We start from the raw sequence: 15,742 nt of genomic DNA on the forward strand, positions 1-15,742 counted from the left end.
TCGCTAAACGCATGCAGCTTTCAAAATAAGAGCGCAGTGTGTTAACAGAATCGACCACAGAATTTACAAGAAGACTGTCAAAATAAGATGCCTTAAATAAAATATACAAGAACCCTTATTCTCCTTTAAAAGAATTCGTAAAATATGTAATAATTAAGATCAGTGTATATGATGGAATAGTGACATTAGAATGTGTGAGAGGCACCAAATTTGGACTTTTATGGAAAAATATTCTAGCCAGCTGTTTCTCCACACTGGCTGGCTGCTCCGTGTCCTAGTGGAAAGCATGTTGACAGCAATTAAAAATGACACAATATAGGATAACAAAGATTCTATTATACAATATCTCCTGAATGTGAAAAATGTTCTGTGAGGTGTTTGCTCTGATTTAGCTCTCAAAGTGCACAAGATTGATGCATTTTACTTTACAACGAGATGTTTCTTTACCTGCTTGACTGTTTCGACTGAGACTCCAATCTTCCTCAGAAGCGTCATTACTAGTCCTTCAATTAGTTTCAATATGAACGTGGACTAAAAACCATTGTTTTATTTTATGGCCTTGGTGTCCTGGCTTTTGGCCTTTGTGCCCTCAAAAAATTGACAACAAAAAAGGCCAAGTGGCCTTGCCCCTAAAATGACGAAATTCCAGGCCTGGTTACATACATGAAATATCGTTGAGTTTGACCCATACACCACGCCTCCCGCCACCCCATAGGTGGACCGAATTGTTCTGTACACTCCAGAACATAATTTCCTCATTGGCTCCGCTCATAGTTACTCCAGCCGCTGAAAAACATAAATATGGGTTGCTTAAAGCTGCTGTACAAATGATAAATGTGGTACTGTTTTGGGGGAAGGACAGTCTTGAAAAAAGTAGAACTGAAACAATTATTCTAAAAATTCATTTGATTGTAAAAAAAAAAAAAAAACAACAATTTATGGTTCCAGATTTGATGCTTTTCCTTTGAGTTATGTGAATAATTGTAATGTAGTAGTAAAAATGTTGAGATTTTGTGTCACTTTGGGCTACATTTCTCACTATTTTGAGAAACCAAACAATCCATGGATAAATGGAGAAAATAATCAGCAGGTTAATACCTCATGAAAATAATCATTAGTTAATAAAAGTACTCCACTTAAAACTACTTTAACTGTAAAGTCCTGCTTATACATTAATGCACAAGTAATAATATAATGATGTCATTTTTATACTTTAACTACATTTAACTGATTACACTGACATACCTTTACTTTTTAATGTAGAACAGTTTTTGCAGTGTTGTATGAGTACTAATCATTTATATACAGTCTGTGGTACTAATTTAAACACCTCCTCCACCACAACTGTGAAGCTTTTAGCCTCCAGATGGCAGCAAAACAATATCCAAAATTCCTTCAGTGTCTTTATTGACATTTAAGACAAACAGCAGTATCTCTCCTTATGAGTTCAACTGATTCAACTTAAACACACAAACGAAAGGTCAATGGTTCCTATTGAATTTACAAAACCCCTTAAGATTTAATTTAAATGTATAAGTATGAGTCAAAAGAGCCGAGACAGACAACCGATCAATTCAAACACTCTTGTCCATTATCACTTTTCTCCTACTGGGATTAAATTAAATGTTTGCAGGCTATTGCTGATATAATAAATGTTTGTCCTATATAAAATATGAATAATAACAGAAACAATTACATTAATATTATTGCCTTGTTGTAATGATCATAACTTTTGTGAAGTTACAAAGTGTTTTACACTGTTTAACCAGGACTAAAACATTTTAGAACTGCATTGAAGCAAATGATAATAATAAAAGCAGAAAGTTTAAAATAGACCCAGCATCAGAAAATTTAGCAACCAGAAACCAATCAGAGGGCTGGGAGGAAAATCACCTGACCCACTGTGAACTCTTCAGGTAATCTGGGGCCAGTGACCGGCTACAAAATAAACATTTCAAGAGTCCTGACCTCATTTATATACAGTCTCTGGTCCTGACAAAACTCATCAGTGTGACAGAAGAGAGACGAGACTTCAACAAGATGACACTCGCTTCAGTCTGCGGACTTCTCTGTAAGTGTTTTTATTCCTAACTTTATTTCTAACTTTAGGAAAACATTTAAAAAAATATATTTTCCTCTGTGTTTCAGTGCTGTGTGTCCACTTCTACTTTGTGGATGCAGACAATATTTTCGATGGCTCTTCGTCCCATTGTGAGTATTTTTCAACAACTTTACTGCAGAGGTTTATCTGCAGGACAATATGCATACTGGATTTTATTTTAAAAAGATTTTTTTTGTGCAGATCAAAAAGTTCAGTTTGTTTTCTAGCCTAGGTTAATGTACTCTTAACTCATAAACAGTGGCAGGAATGGAACTAAAACTAAAATATACATATATCACCGTATTAGACACTTTTAATTACCGTAAATGAAAGAATAGCACAAAACGTACTTTTTTCTGTATTAAAGTGGAAGAAACACACAGTTTTGCTGTAAAAATATAACATTTTCATGCAAAAAATATGGAGAAATACCATGATGTGTGAATGAATGACACAATTACCCTAAAAGTCTAAATTACAGTTTTTGCTGATATTTACATTTAAATTTAGAATAGAAAATCCACTCACTGTAATTTTTACGGTGAAGTTCTGGCAACCACAGCTGCCGGTATTTTACCGTTAATTAAACAGATTTTTTTTTACAGTGTACTTAAGTACTGCACTAATAATTTGTTTAAAGAATCATCATAAAATGTAAAAAAATCAGGCACATTTGGTGAGTTTAACTTACTAGCCGTGGTAATCTGATGTCTTTTGCATAAGGAGACATCCAGCATGTTGTATACTTCTTATAAAGATGAAATCATACCCAGAACTCCTCTTTTCTCTCTGACATCAGCCGTGCAGCGTCGGGACACCAACACCAAGAGGAATTATACTGATGTCCTTGCTACGAGTTTGACTGTCTCCCCGACCTGGTACCTCAATGTGGGCGACACCGTAGTCATCAACTGCACCACGCACAGCGACAAAGGGAACTACGGCGACAAGATGGACCTGCTGCTGACCTGGACCAAGATGAGCCCTGGAGAGAGGACCAAGAAGGTTCGGGGGGTTAACATTCACATTACTCTGCAACCCGTTCTCATTCCCAAAGCATAATATACCGACGATTTGTCACACCCCTAGACGTATCATACTGGCGCAAAGGGTACCCTTCCACGTCTGTGTGAAACGCTCTGGGTTCTCAATTGACTCCAATATAAACCCGCTCGCGGCGCTGAGAAACGCTTAGAGCAGAGGCTTCAGCATATCCTAAAGCCCCCCACTCCATTTAAATTATTATAACTAAGAGACAAAAAGGGTTACAGACATGAGACCTACTGTTATAGAAAGGTGTTGACATGGACTATAATGTGAGCATAGTCACTAAGAGGTGGGAGTGGGGGGGCTTTAGGATATGCTGAAAAAATAACAAATCCCCCATTGAACAAGACAATATTTAAATTCTGATGCCAAAAATGTGATTGACATCCCCTCAAACCCCTGGAAAGCCACTAATTAAGTATTTCCAACTTCCAATTTTAGGGGAAAACCTGTTTTATTAAAAAAACTACAACTCCCTAGACCTCTCGTTTTGTAGTTCTTCCATATTAGGGTTGTGAAAACCTATTTCTACCCAATGTATCGAATATCACACACTGTCTAATAAATAATTACACTGTATGTATATTATCTATGCTAAAAAACGACAACAATGTTTGTTTAATGAAGATATTTTAACTAAAACAGGAGAGCAGAGTCCCGGCCATTTACAGTGAAGCGCGATTCAATGAGATCGCACAGCACATCCGCGAGGATCGGACCACATCCGGTATGATCGCGGTAGATTACAAAATAAAACAGATTTCAAAATAAAACACAGCGGATCGTCTTTTTCTGGCGAGATCTTCGCCACAAAGTTATTATGTACATTCACTGAGTGAATATTAAGAAAATAAAACATATATTTCTCGCTAGAAATGTAATCAAAATCCATTTTTATGCAGAAACAAAGTCAAAATATTTATTTTTTTTCACTAAAAATGAGAGAAATGTCCGCCAGTGGAGTGCCGTAAAACAAACGAATAAAAGTTTATTTCTCAGAATCGAAGGAGAAAAAAATGATACTGAGAGCCACAACATGAAGCTATTTTATTGTTGAATTATCAGTGAGACTTTGATGTGTTTGTGTTGAGAAATGTTGACGATGTCATTAAAAGAAATCCTTAAAATAGGGAGAAAAATACTTCCGTGCACAGGGTCCTCGGTTCTCCATTCAGATTGTCGCTGGCAGCGTCATGGAGGGCCGTGGTCGGGATATTATTGGAGTGAATAGACGGCTGTAAGCCTCTGCTCTAAGAGTTTCTCAGCGCCGCAAGCGGGTTTATATTGGAGTCAATTGAGAACCCAGAGCGTTTCACACAGACGTGGAAGGGTACCCTTTGCGCCAGTATGATACGTCTAGGGGTGTGACAAATCGTCGGTATATTACGCTTTGGGAATGAGAACGGGTTGCACTCAGATACAAAAGCTATTTTTAGATACCTAATTCCCAACAAGTTCTCCAACTAAAACGACAGAAGAGGTTGTGTGTCAGTACCACCCATTACCACACGTATGTAAGTATCGTGTCTCGTGGTACAGCGTCACGTTCTAAAAATAGCACAGAAGTTGTGGTTGTTAACACAGTTTCTGTGAATTTGTGTTACAAAACCATTGAAATAGGTGTAGGGCAAAAAACTTCCTGGTAAGGCGTTTTAAAAGACAGTTTAAACAGTAAATAAATGTCTGAATGAAGTGAAGTGAAGTAGTTACAAGGGTCCCTTACAACTGGAAGTTACGTTCAGAAAGGTGATTCACGTAACTTACATAAACAACGTAACTTACGTAAACAATGTAACTTTCATAAACAACGTAACTTTCGTAAACAACGTAACTTAAGTTGAAAATCATTTACTTAGTTTTCACACGGGACACGAACCCCGCTCTGGTGGGAGTCCACCGTTTGTTGGGGCCATCCACCACCCCAGGCTCTAGTGCCTGTGGAAATCCGCCCTTCTAACTTTGCTTCGCCATCAATCACTACTACGTCGTGCAAGATGGCGGCGGACACATTGCAGCGGTTGGTGAAAAAGGTCAATATCACTTGTTTTTTGGTTGCCTGTACACAAGACCTACATTGACAATTTAGAGGGGAGAACAGGCTGCTAATTCCTCATTTATAGTTCTTGGAACACCAAATTGACAGACTTTTTAGCTCTTGATTTAGAGTAGGTGCTTTCCCAGCACAAGTGAAGTGCACAGTGATTGGTTGAACAAAAGAGGACTGGCAAATGAACAACAGACACTACAAAACACAAACACCTGCTCATATTGGGAAAAAAATGGAAGAAAACGCAGACAAATGGATTCTGACTAATTCTGATTCTGATGAACTGTCACTTGCGTGTTCCTATTGGCAGTGCACATGTAAACAGAAAAAGTCTTTGAAGGTATGTAGTTCTCAGGGAACTCCCCAGTGGTCAGATCCTCTCAGGGAGTCCCCACAACTGTTTGCGAAATACCAAATCACAGAACCCATTGACTGCCATCAGATCATAATTTAGCTTTCCTATCTGCATTTATATGCCGAGGAACAATACGGTTATAGATCTCTCAACTCGACTCCATTCTTGTCTCAATTTGCTGATCAAGCTGTAAACAATGACCTGTGGGTGGAAGAGGACGTTCTGGCCCAGATTTTTGGATATCAGGTTGCTACTTTGGCCTTTGGCCCCAGAGGCTTAATCTCCTTCAGACTGATAGCCGATGGGTTCCAAGAATGACAGGTCCTTGATTTCAGACAAACAAACAAAGCCAGCAACTACTGACTCGGCCAGTTAAAATAACAACTGTCCCCTCTCACAGGTCCTGGTGAGCCAGCGAGCCTCCGAATCTCCTATCTCCTATGTGCTTGGTCCTGTTACCCATGAGCACCAGGGTGTCTACTCCTGCAACGGCGACGGAAGCTTTCCTGATGTTTATGTTCATGACTGGCACCAAATGATCTGGGTGGCTGGTGGGCAATTTTCATATACTGTGAAAATTACAATAAATATTGTTGGGCTTTGCAAATGAAAGTTCATGATATCCATCTATCCCACCGACACAGATGCTTCTCCGAGAGCCTCCATAGATGTGATCAGCCACAACCGAAGCCAGTTCTTCCACAATGAGATGTTCACTGTGAGCTGCCAGCTGCCCGACGACAACACCCAATGGAAGATGATGAGGTTTGTAGCAGTATTTTGTTTGAAATTGTAATTCTCAAACAATGTTCACTGTACTGGACTAACCATCAGAAACAAATCCTAGTCAGTGAAAGATTATTTTCCTTGCATACTTGAATTGAGTTGTACGAAACTTCATGTCATGTTTTCAATAGTTCTTGAGATATTCAGTCTGGAACAAAGTGGTGGACCACCATTGCTATCTGTATCATGTGTTGGTACAGCTGAGGCTGACTGGAATTAGTTTAGATGTGCAGGTACAGTAGTGTTCAAATAATAGCAGTCCAATGTGACTAACCAGATGAATCCAGGTTTTTAGTATATTTTTTATTGCTACATGGCAAACAAGGTACCAGTAGGTGCAGTAGATACTCAGAAAACCAACAAGACCCAGCATTCATGATATGCACGCTCTTAAGGCTGTGCAATTGGGCAATTAGTTGAAAGGGGTGTGTTCAAAAAAACACAAGGCACCTACTGGTACCTTGTTTGCCATGTAGCAATAAAAAATATACTAAAAACCTGGATTCATCTGGTTAGTCACATTGGACTGCTATTATTTCGATGTGTTGGTGGCACAACATGAAAAATGAAAAGATTACCAAAAGTATAACATTTTGACCAACATCTAATCCATTGTTGTCCATCAATAAGTCAAAACCACAAATGTGAACCTCATGGTGGCGCTAGAGAAAAATAAGAGCATTACATTCATAGAGTTCATCATCTTGGAACCATGAATGTCTGTATCCAACCTTGTGCCAATCAGTTTGAAAGATATCGGAATATTTCACAGGATAAGTAAAAACCATGCAATTGAAAATCATGGTACTCACCAAAGTTGTTCGGGATTCATCCTCTGGGGAACATGAATATCTTGACCATATGTTATGACAATCCATCCAATCAGTGTTGAGAAATTTCACTAAGAAACGAAAACCTCAAGGTGGCATTAAAGGAAAAGTAAGACAATCACCACAGTCAGTAAGTTTTGTCCTTTGGGGAACATGAATGTCCAAAATTTAATGTCAGTCCATCCAACCGGTGAAATATTATAGATATATTCGGTCTGGAACAAAGTGTTGGACCACCATTGCTATCTGTATCACGTGTTGGTACAGCTGAGGCTGACTGGAATTAGTTTAGATGTGCAGGTATGTTGGTGGCACAACATGAAAAATGAAGATATTACCAAAGGTATAACGTTTAATCCTGAGGGCAGCATTGTTGTCCATCCATTAGTCAACCACAAATGTGAACCTCATGGTGGCGCTAGAGAAAAAATTTGAGCATTACATTCATAGAGTTCATCATCTTGGAACCATGAATGTCTGTACCAAACTTTGTGCCAATCAGTTTTAAAGATATTGGAATATTTCACAGGATAAGTAAAAACTGTCACCTGGAAAATCATGGTACTCACCAAAGTTGTTGGGGATTCATCCTCTGGGGAACATGAATATCTGGACCATATGTCATGGCAATCCATCCAATCAGTGTTGAGAAATTTCACTAAGAAACAAAAACCTCAAGGTGGCATTAAAGGAAAAGTAAGACAATCACCAAAGTCAGTAAGTTTTGTCCTTTAGGGAACATGAATGTCCAAAATTTAATGTCAGTCCATCCAACCGGTGAAATATTAAAGTGTAAACCAAAGTGACACACTGTGCTTCTGCTTTCAAAGACATATCAAATGGGTAGGAGATCTCACGGAGTGTGCCAACCATGTGTCTTCCGGACGCCGCCTGTCCTGTACCGTACGCTCCGGTCACCCCTGGTCAGATCAGTTGTTCTGGTGTGAGAATCCAGCAGGAGAGAGGAGCAACGTCCTCAACGTCACCACCAGTACACAGCCTTTATTCTCTTTCCTTTTTATTCTTATCAGTGTTTTATCCCTCTACAGCTCTACTCAGCACTACACATTTGATGGTACTTTTGCAACATGGTCTCACAGAAATCCGTGAAATAGCCACGGTTTTCGCTTAACTCAAAATCCGTGGAATAGCCACGGAATCGCTCAAATTTCCGTGAAACTGATACGGATTTCGCTACAATGCAAAGTCATATCCCGTGGCTATTCCAACATACAAAGTGATTTTGTACATTCACTGAGTGAATATTTAGAAAATAAAAGATATATTTCTCGCTAGAAATGTGATCAAAATCCATTTTTATGCAGAAACAAAGTCAAAATATTAATTTTTTCGCTAAAAATGAGAGAACTGTCCGCCATGTTTTTTGTTCTGACCGCCGGAACCTTGAAAGTCACGTGACTTGGAACAAACCAATAGGAAAAAATATCAATGGGATGGCCACGGGATATGACTGTCATTAACTTGCATTGTAGCGAAATCCGTGAGCGATTCCGTGGCTATTCCACAGAAATCCGTGAAATAGCCACGGATTTTGCTTAACTCAAAATCCGTGGCTATTTCACGGATTTCTGTGAGACCAGGTTCTACTTTTGCGTTAGCTGCATATTTCCATTTCATGTTACTCTATGCTCCACATCCTCTAAGTTTCAGCAAATATTGTACCCTGCACCCCATTATAATTATTTGGTAGCTGTAGTTATAAGTCACTTTTCAGCTTAAGATTCTACAAGAAAAAACAGGTGTTAAAAATAAAATACTTCCCTATATTCTAGAAAAAAAACTAAACAGATTTCTCTGTTAGTGAGGTTACTTTTAAAACACGTCAAATTACTGAATACATACACGAAAATGTAATTTGTAATGCATTTAATTTGATTAATCAAATTAAGAAACATATTCGAAACATTTTGGATTTGTTTTTTTAATACTTTTACACTCCTGGTTGTCATGTGTCAGGTCGCACACTGTTGATATGCGTGCCTCATATGAACTTAAGAGCAAATAAAGGAAAAACAAATAAGGTGGGTAACGGGTGCTGTCCTCCAACAAGGCCATTTGTGTCTGCCCTGAGATTTGGATCCACTCCAAACATGTGATGTGTTCTTCCTCGGTCGATGATACAAACTTCTACCAAGGTCCATCAAAATCAGGCCAGTAGTTTTTCTGTCAGATGAACAAACCAACACACAGATGTAGGCAAAAACATGACCTTATAGGCGAAGGGAAGTAAACCCCTAAATGATAGAAATAGCAACTTCTGATTCGCAAAAAATTATTTCAGGCTTAACCCGTGAGTTTTCTTAGGGGTCAAAAATGACCCGACACTATGTTAAAGAGCATAAGAAACCTCCTTACTGATCTTTTTTTCAACTCGTAATTGAATGACTTTTCCTAAAATGACTCAAACATAAAGGTAACACTTTACAATAACCAACTAAATAATGTTTATAGATGGTTTATAAACCAATAATTAACATTTACAAAGTATTTAATCTTAAAAAAAGGTTCAACCAATTTCTTAAAGGTCTTGTTTATATACACTACTGGTCAAAAGTTTTAGAACACACCAACTTTTCCAGAATTTAATTGAAAATGATGCAGTTTAATGTCTCAGTGTACTCTGAAATGAATGCACATTTGCAACATTTAAAATTCTTTGTTGAGCATGATAGTGTTTTGAAAGTAAAAAAAAAGATTCAAAATCACATTTTATGTTGAACTAAAGGACTAAAAAAAGACACAAAATGACCAAAAAAGACACAAAATGACCAAAAAAGACACCAAAAGACACAAAATGACTAAAAAAGACACAAAATGACTTACAAAGACATGAAAAGAATTCAAAAATGGACAAAATAGCCCAAGACTCCATAGAGTTAAGTTGTTAACCCATTTCTTGTTCCCTGAAAAAGGCCTACTTGTATAATTCTGAAATGTACATTATTTTCCAGTTTTGGTTAAGCTTACCTTTTTTTATTTACCTCTGGCAGTTCACCACTTACCTTTGTACCCTTTCAAGCTGTTCATTTGACTTGAACTGCTTGAATTTCAATAAAAAAATGGAAAAATTGGGGTGTTCTAAAACTTTTGACCGGTAGTGTATATATTGATATCTGGTGATCCTTTGGAAGTGCCCGACCACTTGGTTTGGAACCACTGAGCTAAACAACAAGCTCACTAACCCGGCCAATAGAACTATTTATTCCTTTCTAGTCATGGTAGAACATACCATCTGAAGTCCCTCAACCAAACTGTCTCCCTGTGTGCAGCTGTAGTGATGATAGCTCTGGACATTCCCCGACTTCCTGTGTTGGAGGGCGAGGACGTGACGCTGCGCTGCGTTCACAGAAACAGAACCACCGGGGAAATCAGCTACAACTTCGAGGCCTTCTTTTACAAGAACGGCCGTGTGACCTGGTAAATGATCCAGAATGAATTGAAACAAGAGTTGGCAGTTTGATGGAAAGAATGGTGTTTTAACAATGATTCCGATCTTTTCTGTTATCAAAGAATGGGCAGCAGTTACAAAATGATTCATTTTAATTTGGTAGGCACGACTATAATGGCCTCATAACTCTGGAAGCAGTGACCAAGGCTGACGAGGGACTCTACAAATGTAAAAATACAATGAGGGAAGAGTCTCATGACAGCTGGCTCACTGTTAAAGGTAAAAACACTTTAAAATAAATAATAATAATAATAATATATATATATATATAAACGCTTGACACATCATTCTGTTCACGTCAGCTCGGCCAGAGGCAGACCAGAAGGAGAAGAAAGACGATGTCATCAAGATGGCGTAGATGTTCCCTGGCTCCGCCTCCAGGCCTAGTCCTGCTCTCTGATTGGTCGAATGAACCCAACTGTCTCTCACAACAGTAAACATCAGAGGCTTCGAGGCCCTCGGATCTTTCTGTGTCTTAATCAGATCTGCTGCACACTCTGATGTGTTTCTGATTGATAAATCTGAATATTAAACTAAAAACTTAATGTTGTATCTTCGTTTTTCTGTCTTTCACCTTATTGTTCAGTTCACCTTATGACATATCTTCATTTCATTTCTGAGATAAAACAATTCATTTGATGAAAACACAATTCATTTCTTGATATGTGCAACTTTGTTTATTAAACAAATTAACATTTATTACCACATAAACAAACGCAAAAGTACCGAAAATTGGTACCGTTGAGTACCGGTACCGATTCCCAGGTACCGGGTATCGGTACCGTATCGGTTCAAATGTCAAAGGTACCCATCCCTAGTCGTCAGTCAGTCAAACCCGACCCACCTCTCCGTCCTCCTCTGAGACATGAGAGTATTTAAATGCTATCAACCTGTCCGGGCCGTCAGAGGTCCAAATACACTGTTGCATATGCAATTTGGTAGCCGCGAGCTAACGCTAGCTAACAGTTAAAGTTGTTTTAATCACACTAAACTGTGACTAACTGTTTTGAATAACTTCCTGTCGCTAAACGCATGCAGCTTTCAAAATAAGAGCGCAGTGTGTTAACAGAATCGACCACAGAATTTACAAGAAGACTGTCAAAATAAGATGCCTTAAATAAAATATACAAGAACCCTTATTCTCCTTTAAAATAATTCGTAAAATATGTAATAATTAAGATCAGTGTATATGATGGAATAGTGACATTAGAATGTGTGAGAGGCACCAAATTTGGACTTTTATGGAAAAATATTCTAGCCAGCTATTTTTCCACACTGGCTGGCTGCTCCGTGTCCTAGTGGAAAGCATGTTGACAGCAATTAAAATGACACAATATAGGATAACAATGATTCTATTATACAGTGTCTCCTGAATGTGAAAAATGTTCTGTGAGGTGTTTGTTCTCATTTAGCTCTCAAAGCGCACAAGATTGATGCATTTTACTTTACAAAGAGATGTTTCTTTACCTGCTTGACTGTTTCGACTGAGACTCCAAGCGTCATTACTACGTCCTTAAATTAAATTCATTATGAACGTGGACTAAAAACCATTGTTTTATTTCATGGCCTTGGTGTCCTGGCTTTTGGCCTTTGTGCCCTAAAAAAATTGACAACACAAAAGGCCAAGTGGCCTTGCCCCTAAAATGACGAAATTCCAGGCCTGGTTACATACATGAAATATCGTTGAGTTTGACCCATACACCACGCCTCCCGCCACCCCATAGGTGGACCGAATTGTTCTTTACACTCCAGAACATAATTTCCTCCTTGGCTCCGCTCATAATTACTCCAGTTGCTGAAAAACATAAATATGGGTTGCTTAAAGCTGCTGTACAAATGATAAATGTGGTACTGTTTTGGGGGAAGGACAGTCTTGAAAAAAGTAGAACTGAAACAATTATTCTAAAAATTCATTTGATTGTAAAAAAAAACAAAAAAACAACAATTTATGGTTCCAGATTTGATGCTTTTCCTTTGAGTTATGTGAATAATTGTAATGTAGTAGTATAAATGTTGAGATTTTGTGTCACTTTGGGCTACATTTCTCACTATTTTGAGAAACCAAACAATCCATGGATAAATGGAGAAAATAATCAGCAGATTAATACCTCATGAAAATAATCATTAGTTAATAAAAGTACTCCGCTGAAAACTACTTTAACTGTAAAGTCCTGCTTATACATTAATGCACAAGTAATAATATTATGATGTCATTTTTATACTTTAACTACATTTAACTGATTACACTGACATACCTTTACTTTTTAATGTAGAACAGTTTTTGCAATGTTGTATGAGTACTAATCATTTATATACAGTCTATGGTACTTTTTTTTTTTTTAAGAATACAGGTTGATGGTCTACCTGCAGAGCATTACTGCCTGACGCACCTCCGCCGGTGCCGTTTGTGCAAGCGTGAACAGTGAACACCTGAACATCTCTCTGGGCATGTACGGGTCATCAGCTGGGGACCACCAGTCTTGGATGTTTCGCTCCTTTAACCCCAGTACATCTCCTGGTGGCGGAGCGATGGCAGGGATCTCTCCCTGCCACCCCCTGCTGATGCCCTAGGTGTTACCTGCCCCCCAACTACTATGCTTCCTCCTTAGCCACAGCCAGAAGCTACCCTTCTCTGCCTCCTCTGCCAGTTCTTTACTAGCTTTCCGACACCCTGCTCCCGTACATCCCATGTCACGGAGCAAGCGGACGGTTGAGGACCCGACAAAGCCCCTGCACCCCACTTCGACGGGGCATGTAATGGCTTTCCAGCCAGCCTCCCTGCACTCCTCTGCCAGGTCTGCGTATTTGGCACGCTTCCGTTCGTTGGCAGCCTCAATACCTTCCTCCCACGGGACAGTGAGCTCCACCAACAGGATGGTCTTGCTTGGTTCTGACCAGATGACCAGGTCTGGCCGGAGTGAAGTTTGTACAATCTCTCTGGGGAATTGGAGCTGTCTCCCCAGGTCGACCCTCATAGACCATTCACTGCCAGGTGAGAGGAGTCTTGCTGTTTCTCTCTGGCGAGGGGGGATGATGTTCTCTCCAGCTCTTGTGAACGGGATGGGACGTCTAGCTGAAGCAGAAGGTTTGCTGTTAGCCTCCAGCCTGCATGACTCAGCCACCTCTGCCAGCTTCCTCAGCACTAGATCGTGTCGCCACCTGTAACGGCCTTGGGACAGCGCAGTCCTGCAGCCCGACAGGATATGCTGGAGGCTTGCATTGGTGGTACTGCATAGGGGACAGGTCTCTTCCGCTCCGAACCATTGGTGGAGGTTTCGGGGACAGGGTAGGGTGTCATAGGTGGATCTGACCAGGAAACTGAGCCTGGCTTGGGGGATCTTCCACAGATCAGACCATGACAAGGGCCTTTCCGTGACGCCTCCCCATGACATCCAGCCTCCTTGCCGGCTCTGAGACACCGCTTTGTTGTAAAGGCGCTCCTGCTCTGTCCTTGTCACTTCAGCCACCACCATGGCTTTACTAATCTAAACACCTCCTCCACCACAACTGTTGTAGGGGTCACAGCTACTCCACATGGTTCATTTGGATTAAAGACTGAATGCAGTGAGAATTGTGTCAACAAATTCTCTCCATGCTTCAAGATGGAGGTCGTTCTTTGTCCCCCTCCAAACAAAGACAAACGACCCCCACCCCCACAGGTATCTGGAGATACCTAAAGGCGTCTCATTGGCTGATACCAACAGGAAATACAACTTCCAGGTAGATACACAAAAGTGTCCTGCAGCCATCCCTTCTCTCTCTTCTCTTCTCGACTCCCTGAGGAACAGCATGCCTGCTGTCCTGGTCTGATCTTCCAGGAGGAAGACCAGGCCATCCCCCTCTGTCTCCAGTTCTAAGGGAAGGCCGGTGAGGCCCCAAACCAAGTGGGCCCACCACGACGCTTCTAAGTTTCCTGCCTGTGATCTATACTGGACATAATCACAGAGACCCTCACCAAGCTTCTGGAGCCAACAACAGCAAAACAACGCTACAACCACCAAAACCCAACCAGGAGCTGATTATTCTTCAAAAGGATGTCTGCTTCCCCTTTCAACTCTGGACTCTGTGGTATAGTACTGGGCAGTTAGTAAGCAAGAACAAGTTTGTTAAGCTTTAATCAATGGTGTTGATCTGTGTGTTTAAGTATATTTGTTGGGATATTTTGTGTAGTTAGATCACTTGAAGTTGTATGATTAATGTTGCTCTAGATATCTCAAGTTGTACATGTAAATTAACTATAACTCATTTGATTTGCTCACACACTAATCCACATGAAACATACTTTAATTTGGCGTCCTACAACACATAGACCTTCAAGACTGCATGGTCTATTGTTCTTCAAGAACAAAAGGGCTTCCGCCATTTTGATTTATTTAAATGACCGCCTTTCGACAGCCATTTTGTTACACATTCTTCCTCACCCACATTTCCACTGTAAATAGTCTTTTAGATTAGTTATTGTGTGTTCTGTTTGCTTTGCTTTATTTAGAATAAATATGTTTTTGGATTAATATGCTTCTCCCTTTAATGTTGCACATGAATGAGTGATTTGCTAACCTCTGCTATGGAAAGAACTCAAAATTCCTTCAACCGTTACTAAATACTAATAAGGTAATTCGATTATAAGTATATTCATAATTAATAATCAATGTTCCAAATTGATAATTTGTTAACTTTATGAGACTGATTAACTATGATTTGCTATCTTTCCTCTTTCTAAGTAAAGAGGTGGTGCCCCAAAAATAACTTTAATTCATTTAAAGTATTAAATATAAATTTAGTCAATTTCTGATAGCAAAATTGATCTAAATTAGCTTTACCTCTAAATATTTTGGTACCCCTGCTGGAGGCAATGTGTATCTGAACCAGATACCCCTACACTGTGAAGCTTTTAGCCTCCAGATGGCAGCAAAACAATATTCAAAATTCCTTCAGTGTCTTTATTGACATTTAAGACAAACAGCAGTATCTCTCCTTATGAGTTCAACTGATTCAACTTAAACACACAAACCAAAGGTCAATGGTTCCTATTGAATTTACAAAACCCCTTAAGATTTAATTTAAATGTATAAGTATGAGTCAAAAGAGCCGAGACAGACATCTGAAA

The 15,742-nt window shown here is 39.5% G+C and overlaps 1 protein-coding gene across 1 annotated transcript; it reads left to right on the forward strand.

The window, feature by feature from the left end:
* Positions 1 to 1,954: 1,954 nt before the first annotated feature.
* Positions 1,955 to 11,185, forward strand: LOC131989662 (uncharacterized). Its single transcript, XM_059354960.1, has 9 exons — positions 1,955 to 2,071; positions 2,149 to 2,211; positions 2,901 to 3,106; positions 5,951 to 6,101; positions 6,195 to 6,315; positions 7,997 to 8,157; positions 10,457 to 10,604; positions 10,739 to 10,854; positions 10,938 to 11,185. The coding sequence occupies exons 1-9, from the start codon at positions 2,041 to 2,043 to the stop codon at positions 10,991 to 10,993; spliced, it is 1,053 nt and encodes a 350-aa protein (XP_059210943.1). The 5' UTR covers positions 1,955 to 2,040; the 3' UTR covers positions 10,994 to 11,185.
* Positions 11,186 to 15,742: the final 4,557 nt, after the last annotated feature.

This window comes from Centropristis striata, chromosome 17 (genome assembly GCF_030273125.1).
Source record: "Centropristis striata isolate RG_2023a ecotype Rhode Island chromosome 17, C.striata_1.0, whole genome shotgun sequence".
Classification (NCBI taxonomy): Eukaryota; Metazoa; Chordata; class Actinopteri; order Perciformes; family Serranidae; genus Centropristis; species Centropristis striata.